At 42.3% G+C, this 18,782-nt stretch overlaps 1 protein-coding gene across 12 annotated transcripts in view; it reads left to right on the top strand.

Annotated features, from left to right (window-relative positions):
• The window catches only part of DLEC1 (DLEC1 cilia and flagella associated protein), an 80,639-nt gene that overhangs the window by 27,954 nt on the left and 33,903 nt on the right, over positions 1 to 18,782 (top strand). For 11 of the 12 annotated variants that reach the window (XR_005376849.1, XM_038570433.1, XM_038570430.1 and 8 more), the window contains 3 exons: positions 15,787 to 15,874; positions 16,570 to 16,743; positions 17,409 to 17,545. The exons of the other annotated variant lie outside the window; for it this stretch is intronic. Coding sequence is in view for 10 of the 11 variants with exons in the window: in XM_038570433.1 (XP_038426361.1) it covers positions 15,787 to 15,874; positions 16,570 to 16,743; positions 17,409 to 17,545 (399 nt within the window). In the remaining variant the exon portion in view is untranslated. The remainder of the gene's footprint in view (positions 1 to 15,786; positions 15,875 to 16,569; positions 16,744 to 17,408; positions 17,546 to 18,782) is intronic. 12 annotated transcript variants of the gene reach the window in all.

Consider the following 18,782-nt stretch of genomic DNA (forward strand, 5'->3'; position numbering starts at 1 on the left):
TGGGCAACAGGAAAGACTAAGGAACTGTCACAGATCAGAGGAGACTAAAAAGACATGGAAACATAATGCAATTTCAGATTTTGGATTGGATCCAGCAATGGAAAAAGGAAGTTAGTAGACAAATTGGAAAAGTTTACATGGATTCTGTGGTTTAGTTAGTATAGTGTAGCAAACTTTATTTCTTAGGTTTGATCATAGTTCTCTTGTTATGAAGATGCCAATATAAGGGGAAGCTGAGTAAAGAACATATGGGAACTCTCTGGATTATTTTTTGTAACTCTTGTAAATCTTTTTTTTAAGCTTTTATTTATTTATTCATGAGAGACACACAGAGAGAGGCAGAGACACAGGCAGAGGTAGAAGCAGGTTCTTTGAGGGGAACCCGATGTGGGACTCGATCCCAGGATTCCAGGACCACGCCCTGAGCTGAAGGCAGATGCTCAACCACTGAGCCACCCAGGCATCCCTGTAACTCTTGTAAATCCAATATCAAAACCAAGCATTAAAAAATATATGTATATTAGGAAGATCTCCGGTTATGGCAATATTGTAGCTAGATAACCTGAAGAATAAGAATCTAAAGAAAATGAGAATTCTAGATAGAACTGAAACTACTCAGTAGTAATAGGGCTTACCAGCAATTCAGACACAGATGAAGAGAAGACTTGCAGAGAGTTCAGTAGAAGAGATCCAGACCAAACCACAAAGAGAAAAAAAGAAGGAAAAATACAGAAAGTAGCATTTTAAAATATGGGACCTAGTAGGTATGGGACCAGGGGTCCCAAAAGGTCTGCTACATAATTGGAAGTCCCCAAAAGAGAGGAGAGAGAGGATGGGGCAGCAGCAGAGTTGGAAGATGTAGTGGATGACAGTGATCTAAAAGTAACAAAGAAATCTTAAAAAAAAAAAAAAAATAGGGCACCTGGGTGGCTCAGTGGTTGAACATCTGCCTTTGACTCAGGTTGTGATCCTGGGGTTCTGGGTTTGAGTCCTGCATCAGGCTCCCCACAGGGAGCCTGCTTCTCCCTCTGTCTATGTCTCTGGCTCTCTCTCTCTCTCTCTTTGTGTCTCTCATGGATAAATAAATAAAATCTTTAAAAGATAACTAAATAAAAGTAACAAAGACATCAAGCCATAGATTGAAGCGCTAACAACCCTCAGCAGAGTAAAATAAAAGAAAATTATACCCAGGCATGTTATACTAAAATTCTGTTCTAAACCAAAGAAGGAGGGGGAAACCCTAACTTTAAGCATCTAGAGAAAAAAGACCCACTACCTTCTAACAGAAAAATGATTGAAGCTAAAAAATACTTGGAATGGAAGCTTCAAAGTGGTGAAAGAAAGTAACTTTCAATATAGAATTCTAAACCTAGTGAAAATATTCTTCAAAAATGAAGATAAAATGAAGACATTTGCAGACAAAAGCTGATAATTCACAACCAGATAATAATCATTCATCACCAGGAGATCTGCACCAAAGGAATTTCCAGTCAGAAGACAATGATACCCATATGGAAGGAGAGTAATGCAAGAAGGAATGAAAAGCAACAATTGCATGACATGTAAATGGACCAGGTACTCCAATTAAAAGAGAAGGATTATCAGACTGGTTAGAAAAACAAACACCAACTAAACATTGCTTGTATGACATTACCTTAAAAGTAAGGATAAAGGATGGAAAAAGCTTTATTAAGCCTATAGAAGTTAAGTTAGCCTAGCCTAAAATGAGTTCATTTAAAGTCAGTATTTGGGAGGAGTTGAAGATGGCAGAGGAGTAGGAGACCTTAGTTTTATCTGGTCCCAGGAATTCAGCTAGATAGCTATTAAATCATTCTGAACACCTGAAATCCCACTGGAGATCTAAGAATAGCTGCAACTCTGCAAATAGAAAAGCTACCACTTTCTGCAGGGTAGGAGATGCGGAGAAGTGAATCTGAGGCGATATATGGGAAGATAAACTGTAGCAGGTAGGGGTGGTGGGTCGGGAGCCCCCATCAGCCCCACCAGAAAGTGCTAGAGCCACAGAGCACAAATCCAAACTTTTAGAGGTCTGCTCCTGTTGGAGACATCCCTGCCTGAAAGGGTTCAGGCAGGGAAGCAAGGATGGAATCCTAGGTGGGACAGTGTGGTCTCAGGATCCTCAAGGTCACAGGAAGACCCAGGCATTGGAGTCAGCAGAGCTCCTGAGCATCATCGGAGCAGGGGAAGCTGGCTGCAGTCAGCAAGCTAGAGAGTGGGCTCTCAGCTTGGGGTTGCCATAAACTGTGAACCATGGCACAGTCTGCATGACTGTTCCCTGCTCCCACTTCCGGAGCAGGGCCCCAGCAAGTGGCAGAGACCCCCTCTGCCTCCCTGCAGAAGCCTACAGGGTTTGGGGACTCAGGCACTAGAGAATCAGCACAACAGGCCCTTCCCCCCAGACGATCCGCAAGACCATCCAGTCAAGACCAAGTCTACCAATCACACAGAAGTGCAAAACTCCAGCACTAGGGGAATATAGCATGTAGAATTCATGACTTCTTGTTTTTTGTTTCTTTTTCTCACGATTCTGTAGTCTTTCAATTTTAATATTCTCTTTCCTTTTCAACCAATTTCTTGTTTTATCAATTATTTTTAAAGTTTTTTTCTTAATTTTCATTTTTACAGTTGCATTCTACCGTTTCATTGTATTTCATTTTTATCTTGTATATATATTTCTTTCTTTGCAATCTTGGGATTCAGTTTCTTCTAACAGCCCGGAATCTAGTGTATGGCTCTATTCTCTTCACCAGTCTGTTCATATTTGCTTTTGTTTGTTTGTTTGTTTTTTCTTCCTTTTTTTTGTTTTCATTTTTGTTAAAGTCTTCATTAATTTTCATCTTTACAGTTAATTCTATCCTTTAAATGTATTTAATTTTACTTTTGTATATATATGTTTTTCTTTCCTTATAATTTTGAGATGTAGTTTCTTCTAACAAACCAGCCAAAACACACTCAGAATATAGTGTAATGCTCTGTTCTGTTCACTTTTCTGTTTATATTCCTTCTTTTTTAAAAATATTTTATTTATTTATGCATGAGAGACACAGAGAAAGAGAGGTAGAGACACAGGCAGAGGGATAAGCAGTCTCCATGCAGAGAGCCTGACGTGGGACCCGATCCTGGGTCTCCAGGATCATGCCCTAGGCTGAAGGCGGCGCTAAACCACTGAGCCACCCAGACTGCCCTTTTTCCTTTTTTTTTGTCTTTTAATTTTCATTTTTACAGTTACATTCTATTCCTCCATTGTAGTTTTTGTACATATAACTTTTTCTTTTGTTATAATTTTAGGATCTAGTTTTCAGACAAATGGACCAAAAAACATGCAGAATCCAGTGTATTGTTCTATTTTGTTCACCTGGTTGATTATATTCTCTCTCTCTCTCTCTTTCTTTCTTTTTGGTTTTGAGTCTCTTCTGATTTGTTTAGTGTCTATTTTGGGTCATTGTTGCTATTTTAGATTTTTGTTCCCTGGTTCCATCTGTTCTTCTCTGGATAGAATGGTAAGATAAAAACTCATCTCAAAAACGAAAACAAGAGACAGGGACCTGAGCAGTTTGGCCATAAGTAAGATGTCAGAACTAGACTTCAGAATAATGATTATAAAGATAATAATGGGACTTGAAAAAAGCATAGAAGACGCTAGAGAATAACTTTCTGGAGAAACAAAAAGACTAAAATCTAATCAAGTCAAAATCTGAAAGGCTACTAATAAGATGCAATAAAAATGAAGGCTCTAACTGCTAAGATAAATGAGGCAGAAGAGAGAATTAGTGATCTAGAAAATAAAAAATGGAGAATAAAGATACTGAGAAAAAAATATAAACAACTACTGGGTCACTGGAGGGAAGGGGGAGAATTAGAGAGGTAAGTGATACCATAAAGTGAAGCAATATTAGAATAATTGGGATCCCAGAAGAAAAGGAAGTGGGGGTGGCGGAAGGTATATTGGAGCAAATTATAGCAGAGAACTTCCCTAATCTGAGGAAGGAAACAGGCATCCAAGCCCAGGAGGAAGAGAACAGCCCTCAGAATCAATAAAAATAGGTCAACACCCTGACATATAAGATGAAACTTACAAATCTCAGAGACAAAGAGAAAATCATGAAAGCAGCTCTGGACAAGAGGCCTATAACCTACAAGAGTAGAAACACTAGACTGGCAGCAGACCTATCCGCAGAGACCTGGTAGGCTAGAAAGGATGAGCATATGTTCAGGATGCTAAATGAGAAAAATACACAGCCAAGAATACTTTATCCAACGAGGATCTCATTAAAAACAGAAGGATAGATAAAAAGCTTCTAGGACAAACAGAAGCTAAAAGAATTTATCATCGCCAAACCAGCCCTACAAGAAATATTAAAAGGGATTCTTTAAGTGAAGAGAGCCCAAAAGTAACATAGACCAGAAAGGAACAGAGACAATATACAGAAACAGTGACTTTATAGTTAATACAATGGCACTAAATTCATATCTTTAAATAGTTACTTTGAATGTAAATGAGCTAACTTCCCTAATCAAAAGACACAGGGTATCAGATTGGATAAAAAAGCAAGACCCATTGATATGCTGTCTGCAAGAGACTCATTTAAGACCCAAAGACAACTCCATATTTAACATGAGGGGTTGGAAACCCATTTATTATGCTAATGGACATCAAAAGAAAGCTGTGGTAGCAATTCTTACATCAGATAAATTATATGTTAAACCAAAGACTGGGGACAACTGGATGGCTCAGTTGAGCATCTGCCTTTTAGCTCAGGTCCTGATCCAGGATCTAGGATTGAGTTCCGCATCGGCTCCTTGCAGGGAATCTGCTTCTCCCTCTGCCTATCTCTCTTTCTGTGTCTCTCATGAATAAATAAATAAAATCTTAAAAAAAAAACTCCAAAGACTAATAAGAGATGAGGAAGGACACTATATCATAATTAAAGGATCTATCCAATAAGAAGGTCTAACAATTATAAATACTTATGCCCATAACGTGGGAGCAGCCAGTTATATAAGCTAATTGATAACAAAATTAAAGAAACACATGGATAATAATACAATAATTGTGGGGGACTTTAACATCCCACTCACTGCAATGGACAGATAATCTAAGCAGAAGATCAACAAGGAAACAAGGGCTTTGAATGACACACTGGACCAGATGGACTTCACAGATATATTCAGAACATTCCATCCTAAAGCAACAGAACATATATTCTTCTTGAGTGCATTTGGAACATTCTCCAGAATAGATCACATACTGGGTCACGAATCAGGTCTCAACCAGTACCAAAAGATTGGAGTCATTCCCTGCATATTCTCAGATCACAATGCTTTGAAATGAACTCAGTCACAAGAGGAAATTTGGAAAGAGGCTAAAGAGCATCCTACTAAAGAATGAATGGGCCAACCAGGAAAATAAAGAAGAATTTTTAAAATCCATGGAAACAGATGAAAATGAAAGCAACACTGTTCTAAACCTTTGGGATGCAGCAAAGGTGGTCCTAAGAGGGAATTTTTTTGTTTTCTCAAAAAACAAGAAAGGTCTCAAATACAAAAGCTAACCTTACACCTAAAGGAGCTGGAGAAAGAATAGCAAATAACACCTAAATCACGCAGGAGAAGACAATTAATAAAGATTAGAGCAAAATAATGAAATAGAAACCAAAAGAACAGTAAAATAGGTCAACGAAACTAAGAGCTGGTTCTTTGAAAGAATTAATAAGATTGATAAACACCTGGCCAGACTTATCAAAAGAAAAGAGAAAGAACCCAAATAAATAAAATCATGAACTAGAGAGGAGAGATCACAACGAACACTGAAGAAATACAAATACTTATAAGAACATATTATGAGCAACTATGTACCAACAAATTAGGCAATCTGGAAGAAATGGATGCATTCCTAGAGACTTATAAACTACCAAAGCTGAAACAGGAAGAAATAAAAAATCCGAAGAGACCCATGACCAGCAAGGAGATTGAAGCAGTAATCAAAAACCTCCCAACAAGAGTCCTGGGCCAGATGGCTTCCCAGGGGATTTCTACCAAACATTTAAAGAATTAATACCTATTCTTCTGAAACTGTTATAAAAAATAGAAATGAAAGGAAAATTTCCAAACTCATTCCCTTGATCCCAAAACCAAAGACTCCACCAAAAAGGAGAATTACAGACCAATATCACTGATTAACATAGATGCAAAGATTCTCACCAAAATACTAGCCAATAGGATCCAACAACACATTAAGAGGATTATTCACCATGACCAAGTGGGAGTTATTCCTGGGCTGCAAGTGTGGTTCAACATCTACAAATCAATCAATATGATGCATTACATTAATAAAATAAAGACAAGAGCCACATGAGCCTCTCAATAGATGCAGAAAAAGCATTTGACAAAGTACAGCATCCTTTCTTGATTAAAACTCTTCACAGTGTAGAGATAAAGGGAGCATGCCTCAATATCATAAAAGCCATCTATGAAAAGCCCACAGCAAACATCATTCTCAATGGGAAAAAACTGAGAGCTTTTCCCCTAAGGTCAGGAACACGACAAGAATGTCCACTATCACCACTATTTTCTCTTTTTTTTAAGATTTTATTTATTTATTCATGAGACACAGAGAGAGAGAGAGACAGAGAGAGAGGGAGAGGGAGAGGCAGAGACACAGGCAGAGGGAGAAACAGGTCCAATGCAGGGAGCCCGACGTGGGACTTGATCCCAGGTCTCCAGGATCACGCCCTGGGCTGAAGGCGGCACTAAACCGCTGAGCCACCAGGACTGCCCACCACTATTTTCAACATAGTACTAGAAGTCCTAGCCTCAGTAATCAGACAACAAAAAGAAATGAAAGGCATCCGAATTGGCAAAGAAGAAGTCAAACTCTCCCTCTTCACAGATGACATGATACTGTATATGGAAAACCCAAAAGACTTGACCCCAAAATTGCTAGAACTCATACAGGAATTTAGTAAAGTGGCAGGATATAAAATCAATGCACAGAAATCAGTTGCATTTATATACACTAACAATGAATGAGACAGAAGAAAAAATTTAAGGAGTCAATCCCATTTACAATTATACCCAAAACCAAAATATACCTAGGAATAAAACTAACCAAAGAGGCAAAAGATCTGTACTTAGAAAACTATAGAACACTCATGAAAGAAATTGAGGAAGACACAAAGAAATGGACAAAGGTTCCATGCTCGTGGATTAGAAGAACAAATATAGTTAAAATGTCTATGCTACCTAGAACGACCTATACATTCAATGCAATCCCTATCAAAATACCATTACCTTATTCTACAGAGTTGGAACAAATAATCCTAAAATTTGTATAGAACCAGAAAAGACACCAAGTAGCCAAAGGATTGTTGAAAAAAGAAAGCAAAAACTGGTGGCATCACAATTCTGGACTTCAAGCTACATTACAAAGCCATAATCATTAAAACAGTACTGGCACAAAAACAGACATATTGATCAATGGAACAGAATAGAGAACCCAGAAATGGACCCTCAACTCAATGGTCAACTAATCTTTGACAAAGCAGGAAAGAATATCCAATGGAAAAGACAGTCTCTTCAACAAATGGTGTTGGGAAAATTGGACAACCACATGCAGAAGAATGAAAAGTGGACCATTTCCTCACACTATACACAAAAATAGACTCAAAATGGATGAAAGACCTAAATATGAGACAGGAATCCATCAAAATCCTAGAGGAGAACATAGGCAGCAACCTCTTTGACCTTGGCCATAGCAGCATCTTGCTAGAAATGTCTCCAAAGGCAAGGGAAACAAAGGTAAAAAAAAAAAAGAACTATTGCAACCTCATCAAGATAAATATCTTCTGCACAACAGGAAACAGTCACCAAAACCAAAAGGCAACATACAGAATGGAACAAGATGTTTGCAATGACACATCAGATAAAGGACTAGTATCCAAAATCTAAAAAGAACTTATCAAGCTCAGCAACCCAAGAACAAATAATCCAATCAAGAAATGGGCAGGAAGACATGAACAGGCATTTCTCCAAAGAAAACATATAAATGGCCAACAGTCACATGAAAAAATGCTCAAAATCATTCAGCATCAGGGAAATACAGAACAAAACCACAATGAGATGCCAACTCACATCAGTCAGAATGGCTAAAATTGACAAGTCAGGAAATGACAGACATTGGCGAGGATGCAGAGAAGGGGAACCTTCTTACACTGTTGGTGGGAATGCAAGCTGGTGCAGCCACTCTGGAAAACAGTTTGAAGTTTCCTCAAAAAGTTGAAAATAGAGCTACCCTATGACCCAGCACTACTGGGTACTTATCTCAAAGATACAAATGTAGTGATCCAAAGGGGCATCTGCACCCTAATGTTTATAGCATCAATGTCCACAATAGCCAAGCTATGGAAAGAGCCCAGAGGTCCATTGACAGATGAATGGATAAAGAAGATGGGGTATATATGTATAATGGACTACTACTCAGCCATCAAAAAAAAATGAACTCCTTCCATTTGCAACAATGTGGATGGAACTAGAAGATATTATGCTAAGTGAAATAAGTCAATCTCATGTGTGGAATTTAAGATACAAAACAGAGGATCTGGGCAGCCTGGGTGGCTCAGTGGTTTAGCGCCACCTTTGGCCCAGGGCGTGATCCTGGAGGTCTGGGATCGAGTCCCACGTCGGGCTCCGTGCATGGAGCCTGCTTCTCCCTCTGCCTGTGTCTCTGCCTCTCTCTCTCTCTCTCTCTCTCTCTCTCTCTGTTTCTCATGAATAAATAAATAAAAATCTTTAAAAAAAAAAACAGAGGATCTTAGGGGAAGAGAGGAAGAAATAAAACAGCAAGATCAGAGAGGGAGACAAACCAAAAGAGACTCTTAATTGTAGAAGACAAACTAAGGGTTGCTGGAGGAGAAATGAGGGGATGGAGCAACTGAATGATGGGTATTAAGGAAGGCACATGATGTAATGAGCACTGGGTGTTACATAGGACTAATGAATCACTGACCTCTACCTCTGAAACCAATAATATATGTTAATTAATAGAATTTAAATAAAACATTTAAAAGTCAGTATTTATTTTGCTTCTATAATTATTGTAGATTTGTCCAGTGGGAGTCTTACAGATGGTCTGCTATGTTCTTTTGTGGTTTGCTTGTTTTTTTTGTTTGTTTGGTTTTTTTTGTACTTTCTTACATTCAAGCATTACAAGATGTTCCAGGTTCATCTTATACTCACTTTGTTCCAGTTTTGGAATCAGTTTCTAAGAAGCCCTGGTTCCTTTTTGTGGAGAACACAGAAACTTAGTATATAGAAACAAAGGTCTAAGCACTACACCTACTCTTCACTGCTGAGGTGTCCTTGCTTGTGGGTCCTTTCAACAGACAGATCTGGAGAAAAAGAGCAATTGCATAGATCCAACCATATATATGCATATGTATGTGCACACATGTACATGCATATGTCCATACACGGTTGCATACGTATTTAAAATCATGACTTTGTACTGATGCCTCTAATTATAGTCTAATCCCACACTGCCTCCTCCCATTCCATGCTTGTGGCTTGCTTCTTCCACAATCATCTCAAGACTCTGGGATCAAATTCTACTTTTGGAAGTCTCTGCATCTAGTGGCTTTTTAGTGAGGCACACGATCAGATCTCCACACTAAGTGGATGTCCAGTTGCAGGATTCTAAGTATTTATACAGTGGAAGGCATAAATCCCAGATGTATTATATTCTGGAACTTAACTTATTATATTCTGGAACTTATTATATTCTGGAACTTTATACAGTGGAAGGCATAAATCCCAGATGTATTATATTCTGGAACCAACATTTGTGGTTAAGAGTATTTGATAGAAAAAAAGTATTTGAAATGGTTCTTTCAGGCATGGTTTTAGGGGCAACTTTCATTTTCTTTCAATGTATTCAGTATTCCAGTTGGTATAGCCATGTAACAAATTGTCTCAAGACTTAATAAAAATAGCTATTTACTTGCTGATCAGTTAGGACACAGTAAGAAGAGTTTTATTTCTACTGTGATGTTTGGAGTCTTAACCAGAAGAGGAGGCTCGAAGTTTCCGAAGTGCAAATCATTCACAGGTCTGGTGGTTGATGCTGGCTTTCACCTTAGATTTCATTTCAGTTCCTTTCCCTGTGGCCTCCCATGGAGGCTTCTCTACATCAGCTAGTTTCTTCCCTCTCCTCCCGGCACAGTGGCTGGCTTCCCCAGAGCAAGCCTCCCAAAGAGAAAGATACACTCTGCCACAGTCTGTTATATAAATTTTACTATATAGGGGCGCCTGGGTGGCTCTGTTGGTTAAACGTCTGCTTTTGGCTCAGGTTGTGATCTCAGGTTCCTGGAATCGAGCCCCAGGGTGGGCTCCCTACTCAGCAGGATGTCTGCTTCTCCCTTTCCCTCTCCCCGTCCCCCGCTCATACACACACACAAACACACACACACACGCACACACACACACACTCTCTCTCTCAAATAAATAAATCTTTAGAAAAATAAATTGTATTATATATAGTGATATCTGTTAGAAACACACCTTGCATTTGTTGGGCATATGACTTTGTACATAGGTTATTTACCCAACTAAACTACAAAGTTTAAGTATAAAAATATTTTCAAATTTATAAAGTTCTTACAAATGTATGCCCCATGCACTTTCCTCAGGGAACTCCTAGGGAACATGCTCTCCTATCGGCGAGCAAACAAAGGAGGAGGAAGGCATGGTATGTAGGAAACAAAAAGATCCAACATAGGAGAGAGGTAAAAGAAATCCCCAGGTTCCTAATAGTTAAGTAGTTTTCCAGTTGCTATTGCTGCAAAGCAGATTTCTCCAAAGCTTAGCAAGTTAAAACAACCATTTTATCATGCTTCCAGATTCTTTGGATCAGAAATTCAGACAGAGCACAATGGGAATGGGTTGTTCCACAGTGTTTGAGGCCTTAGCCATAAAGAGTCAGTGCCGAGGGGTGACTTCAAAGCTGGAGCTGGAATTATCTGAGGCATTTTTACTTGCATAGTGAGTGGTTGGTTGTCAGTAGACAGCTGAGGGTGTCTACCAGAGCACCTACACATGGTGCACCTACACATGAACTCTCCCTGTGGCCTGGGTTTCCTCACAGAAGGGCTGCCTCAGGGTAGTCTGACTGTACATGGCAGCTCAAAGTGAGCATCAGACCTTCTAAGTGAATATCCTAGCAAGCACGATGGGGAGGTTGTGTCACTTTGTATGATCTAACCTTGGAAGCTACCTTCCAAGTAGACAAGTAGAGAAAGTCACTGTTTCCTCTGCATGCTGTAGGTTACAAGTGATTCACTAAGGTTGACCCAGATTCATGGGGAGGCTGTATACATCTCACTGCTCAGTGGGAGGATATCAAAGAACTTGTAGACATGTCTTAAAACTGCTACAGGGGTTGTCCTGGGTGATAGCAGTAGACCTAGCAGTCAAGCCGCCCATATTAGAAGAGGCCAGAAGACTCTAGCAGAGGTTGATTTATGGAAGTGACATCATTAAGAGTCCCTGATACACCTGAACATCTTGGGAAGAGATTTTTAGAGAAGTGCAGGGAGATTGAATTATTAATAAGTACACATTAAACAAAATAATCAACTGATTATTAACTCTGGAAAGATAATTATATAAGGGACAATTTCATGCTCAGCTGTGAATATCATTTATACCATGACAATAATGTAAACATTAATTACTATATTAACCAAATAGTAGGATATAACTTATCTTGGAAAGATGGGAGAGAGGAAGGGTATATCATATGGTGATATGGGAGAGGAAAGAGAGAATGTGTATATCATCTATCCATAATTAATGCCTAGAAATGAAAAAAAAGTAACATGTCATATGGAGACATATTCTGAAATAATCAGCTAAAAGAGGATAAAGTATTGTAGGAAATGTCAGGAGAAGGATCCAAGGGAAGAGATCAAAGATTTTCAAAACCTTTGACTCTGTAACCTGTGTGGCTGTCCAACTTTGATGAAAATAACTACAAATAAACCCCCAAAACAAAACTTTGTAGCAAAAGAAATGCTAGGCCCAGATCACATTACAGGTGCACACCACCAACCATTTAAGCTAATCCCTATTATATATAAACTCTTTCAGAGACTAGAAAAAGAAGGAACATACCCTCATTATTATGTGATGAGCCTGCTATCTGAATGTATGTGTGCCCCCGGAAGTTATATGTTGAAATCCTAGCCTTCAGAGATGATGGTGTTAGAAGGTAGAGCCTCTGGGAGGTGCCTAGGTCATGAGGATGGGACTTCATGAATGGGATTACTGCTTTTGTAAAAAATGTTCTAGAAAATCCTTTGCCTCTTCCACTATTTTGAGAACACAGTGATAAAGGTGCCAGCTATGAATCAGGAAGAGGGCCCTCACCAAAATGTGACCATGCTGGCACCTTGTTCTTAGACTTGTGAACCTCCAGAACTGTGAGAAATAAATTTCTATTTTTATAAGCCAACCAGTTTATAGCATTTTGTAGTGGAGCCCAAATGGACCAAGACAGAGCCTAATGTTACCTTGACCTCAAAGCCACATGAGGAGCTATGACAATGAAAAACTTGCTTAAGAACATTGGTACACCCCCAGTCCCCATCCTCTGGAAGCTGCAAGAGAGCTTCTCTGTCCTGAGGTGGGGACAGATGGGACCCAGGCTGTGAATGTGAAGGCTATAGGGTTGTGGTGGGAATAGAGATCTGTATCTTGTAAGCCAGGTGGCTGTAGACTTCATATACTTGCTCTTTTTTTTTTACCTTTTAATATTTTGGTGACTTAAAAAAGACATTTGAAAGGAAAAAATAAAAAACACAGGTGCAGAAATACTAGGTGAAAAATGGCAAGCCAAATTGAGCAAGAAGTGCACGTGGGCCCACGCACGCATGTGTACACACACAAACATGCCAGGAGCAAATTGTGTGTAACCCAGGAGTGTAAGGCATGTCTTCACAGTGGGCCTTGAATTGGCAGTTCGCTGCCCTGAGCCTGTCATTTTTCCCTCTGGGGCTTTCAGTGCTGTTAACCACTCTACAGTCCTCATAATTAGTGCTGCCCCCAGAACTTTCAAGCACCATAGCTAGCCCATGTTCTAGTTCCTGGCCTCCACCTGCATCTCATTTCAGCTGACCATGGGTGAAAGCCATGGTAGTTGTGATGTCACTGCATACCCGAGGTCATCACACCCGACCTCCTACCAGCTAGAGTCTTGATTGCCACCAGACTGGTGGGAAAGCCAACTCCAGACTTGCATCCTAAGGGTCTGCTGCTTTAGAAGCCTTCTGATGCCAACTGTCATAGCATGGGTGCCTCATAAAGCAGACTCTGAGGCAGTGAGAGCATGTGCTGTTATTTGCATCTCTGGAGAGGAGTGAGGAAAGGGGATGGAAAGAGGAAGAACCAATCTGAGAATGTGTTATTGAGCTGACTGCCATTGAGCGCAATTGACGGTTTCATGTGGCACATCCCTTCAGAAGCCATATAAACTGCTGGCTCCTGCCTTTTACTGGTCAGAGATCTGCCTTGTGTGGCTGGAGTGAGGCTCTCTTAATGCCTCGGTGGACATGAGGAGCGGCTGCTGCCATGAACACCTTGACCGTTAATCTCAGCAGTGGGTGCACCTGGCTCGGTGTCTGAAGAAACAGTAGCCTGATGGAGGAAGCTGCACATGTTGTTGCTCCGGCTGTTCCATGCACATGTGCACACCTGAGGAGGCAAATGAGAATGCTTGGCATACGGAAAATAATTTAATCCCTACCTTACTCCATACCCTAAGCAAAGTACTTTTCAGCAAAGATCTCAAACAAAATTTATTTTCAAATGAAATTTAATTTTTTAAAGATTTTATTTATTTATTCATGAGAGACACAGAGACAGACAGAGAGAGAGAGAGAGGCAGAGACACAGGCAGAGGGAGAAGCAGGCTCCATGCAGGGACCTGACGTGGGACTCGATCCCGGGTCTCCAGGATCACACCCTGGGCCAAAGGCGGTGCTAAACCGCTGAGCTACCTGGGCTGCCCTGAAATTTAGTTTTATTGTTATTATGAATTTTTCTAGAGAGAGAGAGATAGAAGAGGCACAGAGGGAGTGAGGGAATCTTAAGCAGCCTCCACACTCAGTGCAGAGCCCAACAAGGGCTTGATCTCACAGCCCTGAGATTGTGACCTGGGCCAAAACTAAGAGTTGGACATTCAACTGACTGAGCCATCCAGGAACCCCTCAAACAAAATTTAAAGAAGAAAATATAGGAGATATAGAAAGATTTCTTGAAAGCACAAGCTGTGGATAAATTTTATATTAAAACTTTAGAAACTGAAAAAAAAACTTTAGAAACTGTACATCAAAACATAATATGAGTTATAAACTTGGAGATGTTTATAGCATATACCTTATAAAGAATTAGTACCAAGAATATAACAAGAACTACAAATCAATAAGAATAGACAAAGTATACAATGGTAAAATGATATGGACAGACAACTCACACAAGAAGAACCCCAAATAGCAAATAAAGGTATGAAACAATACTCATCATTATGAATAATAGAGAAATGAAAATTAAAACCATAATATGGGTCTCTCCACACTTGGGTATGGTTTGCAGATGGACTGGTGCAAATGCTGTGTTGGCCAAATATGGACAAGTGTTGACTTAGGAATACATGTCTATGAGTAGAAGTATGAAGACACACACTTCCAATTTATGTAGCTGTTATCTGGTGGAGGGTAAGGGTGCTGGAGTAGAGTTTCATCTGTATTTTTAGTGTTTTTTTCTTAAGCTGGGTGATGGAAACATGGCTTCTGTCATGTTAAAATTTACATATCCACTATAATATTTCACAAAAAAGAAGCAAAAGATGTGGTCATACACTGAGCTCCTCTTTTGTGTTAGGTGCTGTGCGGAGTGGGGGTGGGAGTTAGCAGTGTGTGAGTTCCAGGCCTTGCCCCTCGGGATCTCCCAGTCTGAGAAGGGAGTAGAGGCAGGGTTTTTTTTTTTTTTTATTTTTTATTTATTTATAATAGTCAGAGAGAGAGAGACAGAGACACAGGCAGAGGGAGAAGCAGGCTCCATGCACCAGGAGCCCGATGTGGGATTCGATCCCGGGTCTCCAGGATCGCGCCCTGGGCCAAAGGCAGGCGCTAAACCGCTGCGCCACCCAGGGATCCCGCGGCAGGGTTTAATGGGAGTTGGATGGGTGGAGTGGTCGAGGAAGGCCCAATTACAACCCTGTTGTATAGGTGACCACCAGCACCTCTTGACTGGGGGCATGGGAAGAAGTCAACAAGTAAGAGGCCAGGTGGCAGGATTTTGGAGCCAGATGTCCTGGGCTCAAACCTCAAGACTGTTAATTACTGGTTAGGGTACCTCTTTGAACTTCAGCTTCTTTGGGGGTAAAATAGAGACAGTGCCCACCTTTTCCTGGTTACTGTGAGGTTGAGGGGGCACATGGCAGGTGCTCAACAGTAGGTCTGGTTTTAAAGAGGACAAAGCATAAGTCAGGTCTATTCCACCTTACGTTCACCTTGCATTTTAGTTTTTGCAAATAGAATCTATGATCCATAAGGTCGCATAATAAATCCCCATGTGCCCATCCCCCAGCCCAGACTCACTCTTTGGCACCTCTAAAGTGGGTAGCACTTTCCATATTATGTAGTCAATCTGGGCTTCATATCACTTGGCCATGCGTGCGGCCGTCTAAAAGAGCTCCCCTTGACCTTTGGGCAGATGGTAATCTCCCTGCAGAACACCACCGCAACCAGCCGCTACCTGCGAGTCATCCCGCCCTCCACGCCGTACTTCGCTCTGGGATTGGGTGAGTCAGCCTCGCGGGATGTGGACCACCTCAAAATTGTATGTTGGGCTTGCTCCTGGCACAGGCCCACCTGACTGTCAGATGAGCCTGGGCCTACATTTCTTTTCACAGTCCCTGGGGCCCTCGTGCTCTGCCAATAGCCTGCCCACCTCCCAGCCATCGTCCTGGGGTGTCTCTGAGTCCTGCCATCCCCCTTCTCCAGTCACCCCCTCCAGGCCCTGCTCTCTGCCCTCTGCTCACCCTCTGTGCTGCCACTGCATCCAGTCAGGCCGTCCTCGTTCCTCACTTAACTCGTTGTGGTGGCTTCCCAGCCAGCCTTCCAGCTTCCGTGACACAGTGCTTTTTCCAAGAATAGCTCTGACCCTGTCCTTCCCCTCCCCAGCCATGCTCAGAAGCCCAAATGGCTCCCTGCTGTCCACAAAATAAATTCTGAGCCGTCAGGCCAGGCATGGCCTCACCTAACTCTTCCAGGTGGACCATATCCCTCCCACCTGCCCCGGGCCCTGGTGTTTTCACCTGGACTCCCTGCTCTAGCAGCCCATTCCCCTTGCACAACCTGGTAGTTCTGCCAGCAGTGTGGCCTTGCAGCAGCCCAGCTGTGATGGGGTCTCTGCTTGCCATCTGTCGCATTGGAGTGCGAGTCCTGGTGGCTGGCGGGGCCCCAGGTCCTCATCTGCTGCTTTTGTCATATGCAGGGATGTTCCCAGGAAAAGGTGGAATGGTGGCCCCTGGGATGACCTGCCAGTACACTGTCCAGTTTTTTCCCGACTGCCTTGGAGACTTTGATGATTTTATTTTAGTGGAGACCCAATCAGCTCACACACTCCTGATCCCCTTGCAGGCCAGGAGGCCACCCCCAGTGCTGACGCGTGAGTGTGTGCTCTGCCTTCCCTGGACAGGAAGTCCAGGTTGACGAGTCCCTGCAAAGACTAACAGTTCCCATACAGCCTTCCCTGGTGTCAGGCCCCAACTGTCTGACTTCCCAGTGGAGGTTGACTCAGAATTACACAGAGTAGGAAAGGAGCCCAGCAGCCTAGTGAGCCCCAGCACAGGCTTCGCTGGCTCCCAGATCCCCGAGGGGGCCTGTGTCATACTGAGCTGGGGAAGGGGTGCCTTGGGGCCCTCAGTAGATGTCACCTCCGTGGCTATGTGGGTGGCTTCTTTGGGGAAGCTGGCTTTGGCTGGGCTCCCTCATTAGCAGTAAGCCTCTTCAGCTGGGCACAGGCTGCAGGTTAGGACTCTGACCCACCACCACCAGGACCATGCTGCGTGGCCCTGGCTGAGGTCCGAGCCAATAGTGAGCACAGACTCCTGTCATTCTAGCCAGCAGTGCGTGGAGATCAGTGGCTGCCACGTGGGTACAGAGGTCAGGGCATGTCCTCTTCCATCCGCTTTGCTCTGGGTGCTGGCCCGGAGGCCCTGTGTTCTTCCACAGATGCTCTGAGCTCTGGCTGGACCTAAGGTGAACAAGGGCAATAGGGGCTATTCAGAGCTACACGTCATTTCCGTTGGGCATCTTTTCTTATGGCTTCAGTGTCGCCAGTTTTGGATTGTGGTTACTGCCTCATTGGGGGAATGAAGATAACCAGATTCATCTGCAAAAACGTGGGCTTCAGTGTTGGCAAATTCTGCATTATGCCCAAAAAGAGCTGGCCACCACCAAGTTTCAGGGTGAGTGATCACAGACCACTACCTGGAGCAAGAGCAAATCCATCAAAGGAAATCCCTCCACCCCCATCCCGTGAGGGATGTCCTAGAGTACACCTGTGAGGGGAAACATGCAGAGAAAAGATTTGTGTGACTCTCTCCCAGCTGCCATATCTACCATGTATGGAGACCAGCACTGTAGTTCTTGTTATGCCACCTGTGTCACCCGGGCATGTTGTATCACCTTCCTTATCCTTCCTAGCCTGGCTCAAGTGTCACTGCATTTATTCATTCAGTCATTAAAATGTTTTCATAGAGCCAAGGCCCTAAGTTGGCAGCTCTTTGGCTGAATTCTGTGTGCATATTTATTTGGTAGAGTGCTTAAATCATCTTTTTAGGGATCCCTGGGTGGCGCAGCGGTTTGGCGCCTGCCTTTGGCCTAGGGCGCGATCCTGGAGACCCAGGATCGATTCCCACGTTGGGCTCCCGGTGCATGGAGCCTGCTTCTCTCTGCCTGTGTCTCTGCCTCTCTTTCTCTCTCTGTGACTATCATAAATAAATAAAATTTTTTTAAAAAAATCATCTTTTTAAAGATTTTATTTATTTATTCATGGGAGACACAGAGAAAGGCAGAGATATAGGCAGAGATATAGGCAGGCTTCCTGTGGCGATGTGGGACTCGATCCCAGGACCCCAGAATCACACCCTGAGCCAAAGGCAAACACTCAACCACTGAGCCCCCCAGGTGCCCCTAAAATCATTTTTGAGACAACATAGAGAGATTTCACCTAAAATATGCATTTCCAGTTCCTGAAAAATTGGAGGGGCCCTGTCTGGCTGGCTTAGTCGGTAGAGCGTGTGACTCTTGATCTCGAGCTCATGAGTTTGGGCCCCATGTTGGATATAGAGATTACTTTTAAAAAAATGAAAATCTTAAAAAAAAAAAAAAAAAAAAAACAGGAAAAAAAAAGATTGGAAGATGTGCAGCCCTGGGCCCGGATTCACCGTGGCCTGTTGGCTGGAATGGAGCACTGGCACCATGGATTGCACGCTCACACTGTGATTTTTCAAATAATATTTCTCTGTAACTGTGTCTCCGGGAAATAGGTGATAGATCCAGAGGACTGCATGTGCCAAGACACACGTTTCACTCCCTTCTGTTACCTGCCAGGATCCTGTAGGTGTGGGTTTGTGTCCCCAGGGTGCAGGGATGGCTTCCTTTGCCAGCAACTTGGCAGCTCCCCCACCCCCACCCCTGACT

This window comes from Canis lupus, chromosome 23 (assembly GCF_011100685.1).
Source record: "Canis lupus familiaris isolate Mischka breed German Shepherd chromosome 23, alternate assembly UU_Cfam_GSD_1.0, whole genome shotgun sequence".
Lineage (NCBI taxonomy): Eukaryota > Metazoa > Chordata > Mammalia > Carnivora > Canidae > Canis > Canis lupus.